Raw genomic sequence first — 15,544 nt, forward strand, 5'->3', positions numbered from 1 at the left:
ACTTATTTCTTTCTCCATTACATTATGCTTGTGTATTTGTGTTTCTCTACTAGATTTATAAGTTTGTTGAGTAAGGGAAATGTGTCCTAGCTATTTTAAAATCTCCCACAGTATTTTGTATATCACAAGTGTTTGATTCATGTTTATCAAGTTGAATTCAAATGGAGGGAGGAAAGTGCTTATTCTAGAGGAAGACATTACCATCTGTTGTTATCAGTTTGGAGTGGAAATAAAATGGACATGACAACTTATGATTTGTTATGGTACAGTTAATACCAATAACAGTGTGAATTATTGGAAAACAATTGGTATAACAGTTACAGTCATAGCAAAGAGATATGCTATGAAAAATTGCTCATCATCCAACAACTTAGAGACAACCCTTATGAACATTTTGGTAACTGTCCTTCTAGACTTCTTTTCTAAGTGCATATAAAGAAACTTCAAATGTAAACTGAAAGACTCAAAAAGAGTCTAAAAATGAAGGTAACTGAATGAGTATCAACAAGATGGAAAAAGCTTGACTCTAGGGGTATTTAGAAGTCCTCACAGAGAAAGTGGCATATAAGATGCCCCTGAAGGGCCAATTAGTATTTTTTAGGCAGACAATGTGGAATAGGAGCTACAGGCAAAGGGAATAGCATGCCCAGAAGAGAGGCTTTGAAAGGCTATGATGGTACATGGAGAGTAGAGTAATAGGTTATATCTGTGTGCTTGATAGTATGGTAGGATTAGAGGGAAGAAAGGCTGGCAAGAGCAGTAAGTAGATGATTGCAACAGTCCAGGCAGAAGAGGATGAGAATCTAAGGAAAGGCAGTGTCAGTGAGTATACATGGGAAGGGTTAGATCTGAACGCATTTTAGGAGTAGAGCGGAACAGGCCTGGAGGCAGCTTGGAGATGGACACTCTGGATTGAAGTCCTAGTGTTAGCTACTTATTAACTCTACAGTCTTAGGCATATTAACTATTCTGAGCCTCAGTTTGCCACGGGGAGAAGACAGGTCATCCTTTCTTAATAGGGCTGATATTAAGCGCAAATGAAATAAAATATCGAGAAGTATTGGGTGTATTCAGAACCTCCATGACTCTGAAGAAAGGGAAAGGAGAGAGTCAGAGATGACATCGAGGCTTCTAGCTGGGTTGGTAGTGGGGCTTAGAGAAGAAAAGAGTGAATTGAATTTTGGATATATTAAGTTTGAGCTACATTTGGGATACCCAGATCAGGATCTCCAAGAGGCAGTTGGAAACATGGGTGCTCCCTGAGAGACAGGAGCTACAATAGCTGTGAAACAATAGCTTTGGGAGAGTCCATGGGCACACCAAATAGACAGTGTTGTCTCCCTTGTCTCCTGCCAGTGTCCTGCGCGCCTCTCAGATTCAGAGAACGAAGAACCTTCCCGAGGCAAGATGACACAGACCCATCGCTCGGCATTTGTTTCTAAGAACAACTCCTACTCCTTAGCTTTCCTGGCAGGGTAAGAGACTGATACTGAATTCAGTTGCGATTCTTTCGTTTTGGAGTATGAGACTAAAGGGACTCGGGTGGGGAGCAAAAGTGTTTGTTGCAGCCACTTTTCGGGGAGGTGGGAAAGGGGGAAGATGTGGGAATTGGTTTTCAAATATCCATTAGGAACAAAGGGCTGATCTAAAAGTGATTTTTACCTATTTCTGGCGTCCTCAGGGTAGGATTATGCTAATTTCTGTGCTGCGAAGTGTGACCTTTTTATCCTTGGAGGGAACCACAAAGACAGCTTCTGCAAACAATATCCATCCATTCTCTCTGTGGAATTTTTTCTCTTGGTAGGAAGTGAGGCCAGAGTTCATTTTATTTTCAATGCCTAGAACTAAAATATATTTTGAATAGGTTTCAGGAGGGCAAACTGAAAGGTTTTTAAGACCCTTGTCAAGGAATCTCTTGATCCTTTAGACTTTGCAGGCTGTGGGGAGGAAAGGAGGGAGAGGAAATGGATGGATGTTGGATGATGGAGGGAATAATGAAGGGACTCGGTGGAAGGAAAAAGGAAAGAAGGAGGAAGGATGGAAGGAAAAAGAGGAGAGAGGGAAGGAAGGAAGGAAGAGGGGTAGAGGGATACATAAATAGGAGGAAGGGAAGAAGAAGTGGAGGAGGGATGGTAGGAAGGAATCATTCATTCAGCAGACATTCTGTGAACAGCTACTATGTGCCATGCTCTCTGTTTTAATATAAAATGAAAAAACATCATCTTATGCCATTGGGTTGTCTGTTTCTGGTTAAAGCTGGCATTACTCACCCTTATATCTGGGGTTCCTTTCCTCCTTCCCAGCAGTCCCATAAGGTAGATCTCTCTTTTTTGCTGCCCCTGTAGACATACACCTATTTATTTTATTCTTTTATTTTGAGGCTTTTTATTGCTAATCACTAATAAATGTGACCCAAAAAGCTTCCAACTTAAGGATGTTATAAAGTACGAACTATTGTGATCCCTGATGTAGTTTTTATATCTGAATCTTTTTTGTATGTGTTCTTTTGGAGCAGTCTGATTTTCCTGTTATTTCTGAGAGTAACATTCACTAACTGCCCACCTTCCCTTAAATGCCTCCCCTTCTCTAGGTAATGGTAACTCCTTCTTCCAGGAAGACTCTTTTCTGGAGTGTTTATTCATTCATTTGACATTTGTTTAGTGGTCACTGTATTGTAGCCACTTAGGTTTGATTGATGTAATCAGAACCCAGTAAGTAAGATGTAAGCCAGCATACTTTCCATTTATGGTAAAGATGAAACTCTTAACGTTGTGCATATGAACTTGAACTGAAGATGCCCTCTAAAGTTAAAAAATTCAAGATTGCTTGACTAAGAATTTTTCAGCTGCTGATTGTATATATGGAGTTCACCCCATTTATAGCAGGCATATTTTAATGATTACGAGAGAGATCTACTGACAAGAGAAAAAGATCATATCATTCATTCCAATGAAGTCACAATAAATACTCCCTCAAACAAATAAATGTTGCTTTTAGGCAGTCTGTGATTAATTAATATCTCATAATTTGAAATGACTTGGAAAAAAGAGAACTATTTATTAAAATCCAAATATGATGCCGAGGCCAAATTGCCTCAGTTAGTTATCACCAATTCCAAGCTCTACTCTTATAAATTCGTTCTTATAAGGGAGGTAGCAGGTTAATATGTCGTTACTTAGAAATGCCTAGCAAGGAACTTAGAAAATTCTTTCTAAAGGGTAAAACATAAAGCCCTTATGGAGGGGTTTGCTTTTTTAAATTTAAATTTAAATTTTTAAAAAAGATTATTTATTTAAGAGAGAGAGAGAGAGCACGAGCAGGAGGGACAGAGGGAGAGGGAGAGAGAATCACAAGCAGACTCTGTGCTGAGCACAGAGCCTGATGCAGGGCTTAATTCCACGATCTTGAGATCACGACCCAAGCCAAAACCAAGAGTTGGATGCCCAACCAACTGTGCCACCCAGGTGCCCTGGCGTTTGCTTTTAATTATGTGTGGTTCTGGAATCTCTGTAATACATCTTCTTTTCCTGCTCCTTGGCCCACTCTTGCCCCTACTCTGTATCATTGAGCCACAATGGGACTACTTTATAGGAGAAGAGTCACATAACATTTTACTATTAATGAGTGTTTGCAATTTGTCTTATACATTTCAGCATTCATTTTTTCCAAATATCCAAGGTTGTGGACTGAGTTCAGTTATTAGTACAGTTATTAGAACAATTCATTGGATTTGGTTGGTAGGCATATCTTTTTAGGACATAGTTTGCTGATGTCATGGAAACCTTAGGTTGGAAAATCGATTATGGTAATACTGTGAATTGCCTCTCTTATGTAGTCAACAGGTTTTTTCCTTAGATAAGAAAATATTTAAATTTCAGTTCCAAAGAATACTTAGAAAAACAATATGGACTTGTTTTTGTTTTGTTGTTGTTGTTCTATTTTTTTTTTAAGATTTTTTTTAAATTTATTTTTTAACAGAGAGAGAGACAGCGAGAGAGGGAACACAAGCAGGGAGAGTGGGAGAGGGAGAAGCAGGCTTCCCGCCGAGCAGGGAGCCCGATGTGGGACTCGATCCCAGGACCCTGGGATCATGACCTGAGCCGAAGGCAGACGCTTAACGACTGAGCCACCCAGGCGCCCTGTTGTTGTTGTTTTAAAGATTTGTTTATTTATTTGAGAGAGAGAGAGACAGCACAAGCAGAGGGAGAGGCAGAGGGAGAGGGAGAAGCAGACTCCCCGCTGAGCCGGGAGCCCGACACAGGGCTCAATCCCAGGACCTGAAGTTCATGACCTGAGCCGAAGGCAGATGCTCAACCATCTGAGCCATCCAGGTGCCTCCAATATGGACTTGTTAATGCTGAAATTGTTGCCAGGTGAATTGGGGAGACTCTCTGAGGCCCTAAGGCCTTGACCCAGCCAATCCCAAAGATGTTGCTGAAGGCTCTTGGTCTCCTTGCAAGAAAGAATTCAAGGATAGACCAGACACAACAGTTGAGTGTGCAAGTAGGAAAGTTTATGAAAATGAGAGTCCACTGTTGAGATATGAGAGCAGGCAAGCTCAAGGAGAGTGCACCCTGGGGTTGGGTTTCTGTCTTTTATTGACAGTTGTTCACTACAGGGTGGAATACTTATTCCTTGGGGAGGGGATTTCTTGGGAGCAGTGTTTCATACCTTTTCTCTTTACTTGGTCAGGATCTCTGGCCTTCTTTTCTTGGGTCCGTCTGGTTTGATCTGGCTTCTATGGCTTTGTTTTTGGAGCCAGCCAGGATGGGTCTCTAACTTTCCCTGATAGCGGTAGTGAGCCATCACACACACATGCACACACACACACACACATACACACACCCCTCTTGGCTGGCCTGTTAAAGCCTGACTAACTGCCTACTCTAACACAATGGGATGTAGCTTATGGATATATTAAAAAATAATTAGTATGGTGATGGTTGCACAACAATGTGACTGTAAACTTCAAATGGTTAAAATGATGGCTTTTATGTTATATATATTTTACCACATTAAAAAAAGTATTAGCATTTTTAATAGTTTTTGGATATTTCAAATGCATTTTTTTCCATGTGTTAAGCAACAACAAAAGAATAGGTTTTCTCCATAAGTTCTTTTCCTCAAGATAGGTCATATGTAAAAGCTTTGGAAGTTGTTACAACTGTATTTAAATAAAATCAATCTGCATTTGTTTTACTTATCTACTTCATAAATGTTTCTTTCTTAAGCCCAAAGGCATAGAGGTAAGAATGAGTAGGCCTGATAGGATGGTTATTTTGGAAGGAATCCATTAATCGACTCTGGCTATGAGTCTTGCAAACAACCCAGTCTCTTTTTATATGAAAAATTCAAAGCAAAGAGGGCTTTAAAGCACTATTCCTACAATTGTACAGTCCTATTGAAAATGAAACGTCTCTCGAGTAGGCAGGTAGAGTAATAGTTAATCCAAGATCATTCCTAAGTTAATCACAAAATATATGTTAATTGAAAAAAGTGAACTTGAACCATAAGATATATCATTGTAAAGTTAAACTTTTATTTGATATATTGAGAAACTGGTTTGTTTGTTCACATTTATTTCCCTTCACTCCTCATTCCCTTCTTCCTCACTAGAATCAAACAAAAAACCTGGTTGCAGATTCTTCCAAAAGCTCAGCCTAGAGAAACTTTCTCTGTTGAGATGTGTCTTTTCAAAAGGCTACATGACCACTTGCATTTTCCTCTTTGCTTTCGCTATCAGGAGGTTTAGAATTAGGGTTTTTAGTTCAGTCATCATGACTTTCCAACATGGCCTATAATTTAAAACAACAACAACAACAACAAACTTTGGTTTACTTTTTCCATATTTATTACTTAATGTGATCTCTATCCTCCATTAAGGCTGAGTCTTTATGTATTTTTGCAGTAAGTCACTATGGATTTTTCTTAGAAATAGGGCATAATCATAAAAAGGGATATAATTCAACCATCTATCCTCTTTCCAGTTTAAAAAATGAAAAAAAGAAAAAGACAATAATGCAGTGTTCCCTGTATTGCCATTCCATACAAAATCATATCTCACGTAAATGGCGCTTAGCAAGATTTCTGGCACATGGTAAGTTCAGTGACTATTACTGCCACTCTTTTGTTATATTCTTTTAGAATGTGGACCCTTAGAGCTGAAAAGGATCTTAAATATTATCTTATCTAATTCTTTTGTTTTATTGATGAGAAGACTAAAGCCTGGAGAGAGAAGATGGTTTGCCAAATCGCAGATAGCTAGAACAGTAGGGATCTGAGTTAGAATAGTTAGGGGCTCTTTCCACTCTACCCCATTGTCACCCATCTCCTTCGTATAGACCCCTCTGCCACCTCTGCCTGTCTTCCTGCTGGACTTTAAATTCTTTGCAAGCAGGAACAGCATCTTGTTCACCTTTATAGTTGCAATGCTTAGGGAGGCGCCTGGCCTATAGGGGCGGCTCAATAAATACTTGGGGAATGTTTGAGTAAGATAGGTCTTGTGCCTTTGGGTGGATTAAACTGGAATTTTGTCAGAATCCATTGTCAAACTTGCAGCATAGGAGGGCGGGCTCTGGGAGCTGTATAGAGGAACAGACTGGCTGGTGGCTGTTTTATAGACTAGATTCCATAGGATTAATTTGGGATATGGGGAGTCTAGTGACCACAGTGATAAGGCTCATATATTATAAAGTTGCTTTTAGCATTCTAATGCATTAACAACAGCTTATGGTGATACTTTTTATAGATTCTATAAAAGAAAAATGTTTCCCACTGAGTAGTAATTAAGTCTTAATTAAGTAGAAATGAACCACATTATTTAGTTTTCATTATTTTGTCCTCATTATTTTGTCCAAATACTTTAAGGCTGAGGCTATGGTTCAGAGTGGGACACATCAAAAGAGACCTAAGGTGTTTACTATAAGGTGTGTTGGAGGAGAGATAGAGACAGTGACTGACAGATTCAGCAATATTAAATGCATGCCCAGTCAGTGTTGGAGTAAATTAAAATATGCAGACTTGTCCCTCTTCCTTAAAATGAACGAATGAAAATACAGATGCTTTCAGGTAACAGATACCAAACAGACACACGAGTGATATGATATTGGAGGACTAGCTCTAGAATTGATGAAAGGAGGCAAAGCCAGAGAGGTGGGGATGGGGAGGCTAGTCTAGGGAGATGATGGGGAAGTAGCAGTGTGAGCTCCAGTAAACTCAGTTGTTCCCCTTCTGTCTCATCTATGTAAAATGCAGGTTGTTATGGCGATCTGCCACGCAGGGATTTTTACTGGGTGGTTTCTTAGGATTTTTTCGACCTCTAAAAGTGAAGCATCTAGAAGTAGCTTAAAGTAGAGTTTTAAAGAGTGGAGAGAATGAAGCCATGGCATGAAAAGAAAGGGGTTGAGGGTAGTTGGAAAGTTCTGTAAAAATCTAAGGATTAGACTTAGCAAGTTGTGTGTGGGGAGTAGTCCAACAGTAGCCATGAGGGAGAGGAGACTGAGAAAGAAAGATGAGGTAGTGAGTTATAAGAAGCCACAGACTTGGTGACGGCCTGGGGCATGTCCTGTGCTCGTGTGTGTGTGTGTGTGTGTGTGTGTGTGTGTGTGTGTGTGTTGGGGAGGGATAAAGGAATTGAAACAAATCAAGCAGATGGCCTGGTTATTAAGAGGACAAATCTTGTTAAAAGTCGTGGAATCTGGTTGAAAAAGGAAGCTAGCTTAAGGAGAAGTGATGTGGAGTTTAGGGAGAGGGGCAGGATTTATAGGGGTCAGTAATCTCTCTGCTATACCAGGACAGAAATACCTGCTAGTTTTCAGAGGGAGGGTTGGTGAGTTGTCGGGCTCTGCGTCAGGGGAACTAGCTTTTTTCTAGTGCTTCCTGTCATGTTGATGAATGTAAAGTACTCACATTAGTTCTCACATTAATCCTACAAGTTTTATAATACTATTCCCATTTTGCAGCTAAGGAACATGCAGTTCAAAGACGTTAAGTAACTCACCCAAGAGCTTCTCACCTCATTAGAGTGACAGAGATGGAACTGAACTCAGGTCTCTCTTTATTTCAAACCTATGCACTTTCTCATCAAACCATTGTCAGAACCCTTGTGACCAAAGGCTCTGCACTTGGAACCTGGTCTTGAAATGATCTACCTTTGCAAAGGAAAACTGCCTTCCTTCTGTTTGTTTAATTTATACCCTGCCTTGTTCTAACAGAGGTAAGTAAGAACCTGTCCAGTTATCCTGCCATTTGAGGGGACTGAAGTGATGGAAATGTTCTAAAATTGATTGTGGTAATGATTCTAACTGTGAATTAAAAACCATTAAACTGTACACTTAAGAAAAAAAGAATACTAGTGTACACAAGGCAGATAACCCAGATCATAAATATATAAAAGAAGGATTATAACAAAATCTCATCTATTTCTGGGTGCATGGCAACTACAATTGGGCCTAAGGAAGCTCCTGGTTTCATTCAAGTATGTGTGTATGTGGTGGTAGTTGGGAGGGCTCATGCACGCAGGCTAGGGGCTAGGAGGAGGCTCCTCTCCAGCCTTTAGCTTCTTGGTGGAACTTAGCTCTGCCTGACCTGAGAGTTTAATTAAAAAACTAATGTGGTTTGGGTATGTGAGAGTGATGATTGAACAGTTGAGAGTATGAGCTATCTAATGTTTTGTATCCTGTATTGCCATTTGAAAACCCTTTAAGCAGTGTTTTATAAGCATTAAATCTTGCTTTCCAGCTGCATGTTTATACTGGTTGCCTCTCCTTTTCTTTGTTTGTAAGTCAGATTCATTGTGGTTGTGGGTATTTTTAGCCTAACTCTACATCCCAGAAACCATCTGGTCTCTTGGCAATGGAAATTTTAAGCCAGTTGCCTTTCAGACAATGCTGCTTTCTCTTGTTTATGACTTCATTATGTGTTTGGAAGAGAGAGCTTCCCTAGATGTGCTGGGTCTGTTCTATGGCAGAGTAGAGTAGAATGTAAGATCAATATGCTGTGGTAGAAAGAGCACAGGCTTAGAATCATAGAGATACGGGTTAAAATCTTGGCTTCACAACTGTGTGACCTTGGAAGATCACTTCCCTCAGTTCTTTGTAAAATGAGGATGAGGATGCTTATCTCATAGGGTTTCTGTATGTATTAAATGAGATATAATATATTTAAAGCAGCTCAGTGCCTGACAGATATTACATTCCTAATAAATGTTGAAGTTTTCTCTTTTTTTCATAAGGAGGAGAGAAGTGTTTCTGTGCATATTTTTGTTCATTTATAAGAAATTTATTAAATATATCCACTATGTCTTAGGGCTTGAGGGTACAGAAATAGATGTGCACAAAGTAGTGAGAGTAGTTACTTCTTTTATTTTTTCGTGAAGATGTTGTTTGAGTTCTTCCAACCCTAAAAATATTATCAAGTTCACTAGTCTTGACTATTCTCAGCCAGTATTTTGAAGCCTCTTATCTTGACCAAATACTACAATAATAATATGTTTATGGCTATAAGATGTTTTTACCATCATGATTTTTGTGGCTTTTCATGTAACAATAACAACGTAAAAGGGAGAGAATAGAGTTATATAGAAGAAAGCTTTTGTATGCTATTGAAATTGAATTGATACTAATTTTAAAATAGATTGTTGTAAATTAAGATGTTAATTGTAATCCCCATAGCAATCACTAGGAAATAACTACAACATATTTAGTAAAGGAATAAGAAGAGACTCAAAATGGTACACAGGAAATGTCTAACACAAAAGAAGGCATTAATGGAGAATCGAGGAACAAAAAAGGTATAGGACATATAGAAAACAAATGGCAAAATGGCAGAAGTAAGTCCTTCCTTATCAGTAATTACATTAAATGTAAATAACTTAAACTCTCCAAATAAAAGAGAGATTGGTAGAATGGATTTAAAAAAAAAACATCCAAATAGGGGCGCGTGGGTGGCTTGGTTTGTTAAGTGTCTGACTCTTGGTTTTGGTTCAGGTCATGATCAGGGTTGTGAGATTGAGCCCTGTGTTGGGCTCTGCACCGAGCATGAAGCCTGCTTAAGATTCTCTCTCTCCCTCTGCCTCTCCTCCTCACTCTGTCTCTCAAAAAAAAAGAAAAAGAAAAAATCCAAATATATGCTGAGACTCCCTTTAGATCCAAAGACAAAAATAGGTTGAAAATGAAAGGATAGAGAAAGATATTCTATGCACACAGTGACCAAAAGAGAACTGGCTGGAGTAGCTAAACTAATAGCAGACAATGTAGACTTTAGGACAAAATTATTACAAGAGACAACACAGGCATTGTATAATGATGAAAATGTCAATCTCTTAATAAGATATAACCATTATATGGGGCACCTGGCTAACTCAGTCAGTAGAGCATGTGACTCTTGATTTCTGGGTCGTGAGTTTGAGTCCCACGTTGGGTGTAGAGATTACTTAAAAAAAGAAGATATAAACATTGTAAACACATATACACCTAATAATAGATGCACAAAATATATGAAGCAAAAACTGACGGAATTGAAGGGAATAGTAGACATTTTAATGATAATAGTTGGAGACTTTAATACCCACTTTCAATAATGGATGTAATATACAGATGAAAGGTAAACAAGGATATAGAAGACTTGCACAATACTGTATATCAAATAGACTTAGCATATATAAAGCACTCTACCCCACAACAGCAGAACACACATTTTATTATAGTATACATGGAACATTCTCCAGAATAGTCCATATGTTATACCATAAAATAAGTCTCAATAAATTTTAAAAGATTGGGATAATACAAAATATCTTTTTTTGACCACAATAGAATGAAGCTATAAGTCAATAACAGAAGGAAAATTGAAAAATTCACAAATATGTCGATATTAAACAATACATTTTTAAAAAACCAATGGATCAAAAAAGAAATCACAAGAGAAATTAGAAAATACCTTGAGAGGAATGAAAATGAAACCCACCATACTAAACCTGTTGGAATGCAGTAAAAATAGTTCTTAGAGGGAAATTTATAGCTTTAAAGACCTACATTTAAAATGAAGAAAAATCTCAAATAAATAACCAGATCTTCATCTGTGGATCCTCCCACCTGACTCACAGGCACTCCCAGCACTTCACACTCTTCATTCACACCTCCACCCTGTAGCCCATTTCCTGTACATATTCCCAGTGGCTGTGAGAACGAGTATTGATGACTAGTGAGCATGTGTAGAAAGCCAGTCAGACTCTGTGGGCAAAGGAGAGACCACAAACTTGAGCTTTAGTGCCACCCTTGGAAAAGCAAAAGGGAGGCTGTCAGCACTTGACCTGGTATGTTGCAGATCAAGACAAGTCATACAAGCTTAAGAATTCTGCCACAAGAGGGAGCAAGAAGCAAGAAGCAAGCCTCAGAATCCCTACCAAGGCTGATGGAAGATATTTCTCTCCCAAAGACAATTAATGAAGACTGGAGGAAGTGACTGCTATTTCAGATGTGAAGATAGCAATGCAAAATGTCAAGGGGGAACATGAAAAATCAAGGAAATATGACACCATCAAAAGATCATAATAATTTTCTAGTAATGGATCCCAAAGACATGAAGATCTGTGATATACCCAATAAAGAGTTCAAAATAGCTGTTTTCAGGAAGCTCAGTGAGCTATAAGGACACACAGAAAGACAATTCAACTCAATCAGGACAACAGTACAGTAAAAAAAGAAATAGAAGTTTCACAAAGAGAAATCTTAAGGAAGAACCAAACGAAAATTCTTGAGCTGAAGAATACAGTGAATGAAAAGAAAAACGCAATGGAGAGCATCAATAGCAGAATGGGGGGTGCCTGGGTGGCTCAGTCATTAAGCGTCTGCCTTCGGCTCAGGTCATGATCCCAGGGTCCTGGGATTGAGCCCCGCATCGGGCTCCCTGCTCGGCAGAAGCCTGCTTCTCCCTCTCCCACTCCCTCTGCTTGTGTTCCCTCTCTTGCTGTGTCTCTCTCTGTCAAATAAATAAATAAAAATCTTAAAAAAAAAAAAAAGCAGAATGGATTAAGCAGAAGAAAGGAGAATGAGAAAGAGTGAAGAAAGCCAATATGATCTGTGGGTTACCTTCAAAAGAAACAATTTGTGAATTATTAGAGTTCTAGAAGGAGAAGAGTAGGAGAGGGAGAAGGGAGTAGAAAAGTTATTTAAAGAAGTAAGAACTGCTCAAATTTGGGGGAGAGGTTTGGATATCTATGTTTAGGAAGCTCATAGGTCACCAAACAAACTCAAAGAGATTCTCACCAAATTAGAAAGCAAGAAGTACAGTTGTCTTTGTTTGCAGATGATATGATCTTATATATAGAAAATCCTAAAGACCACTGAAAAACTGTTAGAGCTAATCAATGAATTCAGTAATGTTGCTGGATACAAAATTAGTATACAGAAGTCACTTATGTTTCTACACACTAACAATGGAATATCTGAAAAAGAAAGAAACAGCCCCAGGACACCTGGGTGGCTCAGTCAGTTAGGCATCTGACTCTTGATTTTGGCTCAAGTCATGATCTCAGGGTTGTGAGATCAAGCTCTGCCTTGGGCTTCACGCTCAGCGGGGAGTCTGCTTGAGAATTTCTCTCTCTCCCTCCCTCTGCCCCCCCAACTCTCTCTCTCTCTAATAAATAAATCTTAAAAAAAAGAAATAAAACAGCCCTATTCACCATAGCATCCAAAAAATAAAATACACGGGAATAAATTTAGCCAAGAAGGTGAAAGATCTGTATATTGAAAACTGTAAGACGTTGATGGAAGAAATTGCAGACACAAATAAATGGAGAGCTATCCTGTGTTTATGGATCAGAGGAATTAATAATAAAAAATCCATACTACTCAAAACCATCTATATCAATGCAATCCCTATCAATATTCCAATGACCTTTTGCATAGAAATAGCAAAAACAACCCTAAAATTTGTATGGAACCATGAAAGACCCCAAATAGCCTTTGTTCTTGAGAAGAAACAAAGTTGAAGGCATCACACTTCCTGACTTCAGACTATATTACAAAGCTATATTAATCAAAACAGTATGGTATGGCATAAAAATAGACCAAAGAAATAGAATTGAGAGCCCTGAAATAAACTAGTGCATGTATGGTCAGCTAATATTAGACGAGGGAGCCAAAAATATTCAATGGAGAAAGCACAGTCTCTTCAATAAATGGTATTGGGAAACCTGCATAATTACATGCAGAAGAATGATATTGGACCCCTATTTTACACCACTCACAAAAACTAATTTGTAATAGATTAAATACTTAAACATGAGACCTGAAAGTGTAAAACTCCTAGAAGAAAACAGGTGAAGAGCTCCTTGACATTGGTCTTGGCAATGATTTTTTGGATATGACACTAAAAGCACAAACAACAAAAGCAAAAAAGGAAATAAGTGGGGCTAAAACTAAAAGTCCTTTTCACAGCAAAAATCAACAAAATGAAAAGGCAACCTGAGGGATGGGAGAGAATATTTGTCAGTCATCTGTCAGATAAGGGGTTAATATCCAGAATATTTAAGGAACTCATACAATTCAATAGCACACACACACACACACACACAAACAACAATAACTAAAAAACCCCAAACAACCCAATTGAAAAATCAGCAGAGGAACTAAACAGACATTTTTCCAAAGAAGACATATACATGGCCAACAGGGGGCGCCTGGGTGGCTCAGTCGGTTGAGCCGTCTCGTCTGCCTTCAGCTCAGGTCATGGTCCCAGGGTCCTGGGATCGAGCCCCACATCGGGCTCCCTTGCTCAGAAGGGAGCCTGACTCTCCCTCTCCCTTTGCTACTCTTCCTGCTTGGCCTCTCCTGTTCTCTCTCAAATAAATAAAATGTTAAAAAAAAAAAAAGATAAATGGCCAACAGGTACATGAAAAGATGCTCAATATCACTAATCATCAGGGAAATGCAAATCAAAACCACAGATAATACCTCACACCTGTTAGAATGGCTGTTATCCTCAAGAGAATAAGAGATAAGTGTTGGTGAGGATGTGGAGAAAAGGGAACCCATGTGTACTGCTGGTGGGAATGCAAACTGGTACAGCCAGTATGGAAAACAGTATGGAGTTTCCTCAAAAAATGAAAATCCAGCAATCCCACTTCTGGGTATATATCCAAAGGAATGAAATTAGGATCTCCAAGAGCTATATGCACTCCCATGTTAATTGCAACATTATTCACAATAGCTAAGCTATGGAAACACTCGAAGTGTCCTTCTATGGATGGATAGATAAGGAAAATGTGGTGTCTACACACACACATACACACACACACACAGTGGAATATTATTCAGCTATGAGAAAGAAGGAAATTCTGCCATTTGCAGCAACATGGATGGACCTTGAGGACATTATGCTAAGTGAAATAAGAGAGAAGATGCACACTGTATGATATCACTTACATGTGGAATCTTAAAAAATTCAAATATTAAAAACAGAAAGGAGAAACATGGTTGCCAGAGGGTGGAGGAAATGGGGAGATGTTGGTTAAAGGATTCAAACTTCCAGTTGTAAGTTCTGGGCATCTTATGTGCAGCATGGTAATTATAGTTAACAATACTGTATTATATACTTGAAAGCTGCTTTCAAGGATACTTGGAAGTTAAATGATCTCACCACAAAAAAAGAGATGGTAATTATATGAGGTGTTAAGCCTACTATGGTAATCATCTCAAAATACATGAGTATATGAGAACAACACATTGTACACTTTACGTGTATACAATATTATATGTCAATTATATCTCATAAAGCTGGAAAAAAAGAAAAAGCATCCAGATTGCAAAGGAAGAAGTAAAACTATCTCAGTTCACAGATGACATGATATTATTCATAGGAAATCCTAAAAATAATAGAATTTTGAAAGAACTAAAGCTAATAAATTTAGCAAAGTTGCAAAACACAAGATCACCACATAAAAATCAGTTGCATTTCTATACTATTAGCAATGAGCAATCTGAAAATGTAATTAGGAAAGCAGTTCCATTTACAATAGCATCAAAAAGAATAGAATAGTTATGAATAATTTTAACCAAGGAGGTGTAAGACTTACACACTGAAAACTGCAAAACATTGTTGAAATAGTTGAAGAAGACTTAAATGAAGGGAAGACCTTCTGTGTTCATGGATTAGAAGACTTAACATTGTTAAGACGGCAATATTTCCCTTGGGGGCGCCTGGGTGGCTCAGTCGTTAAGCATCTGCCTTCGGCTCAGGTCATGATCCCAGGGTCCTGGGATCAAGCCCTGCATCGGGCTCCCTGCTCCGCTGGAAGCCTGCTTCTCATTCTCCCACTCCCCCTGCTTGTGTTCCTGCTCTCGCTATCTCTCTCTGTCAAATAAATAAATAAAATCTTAAAAAAATAAAAAAATAAAAAAAATAAAGACGGCAATATTCCCCAACTTGTTTTCCAGATTCACTGCAATACCTATTAAAATTACAGTCTCCTTTTTTGCAGAAATGAGCAAGCTGATATGAAAATTCACATATGGAATTGCAGAGGATCTCAAACAGCCAAAAC

General features: G+C 38.6%; 1 protein-coding gene across 1 annotated transcript in view; it reads left to right on the plus strand.

Moving 5' to 3' along the window:
* Positions 1–15,544, plus strand: part of RNF169 (ring finger protein 169) — an 80,287-nt gene that overhangs the window by 54,898 nt on the left and 9,845 nt on the right. Inside the window, exon 4 of the mRNA XM_036082794.2 lies at positions 1,357–1,475. Coding sequence (XP_035938687.2) covers positions 1,357–1,475 — 119 coding nt within the window. The remainder of the gene's footprint in view (positions 1–1,356; positions 1,476–15,544) is intronic.

This window comes from Halichoerus grypus, chromosome 11 (genome assembly GCF_964656455.1).
Source record: "Halichoerus grypus chromosome 11, mHalGry1.hap1.1, whole genome shotgun sequence".
Taxonomy (NCBI): domain Eukaryota; kingdom Metazoa; phylum Chordata; class Mammalia; order Carnivora; family Phocidae; genus Halichoerus; species Halichoerus grypus.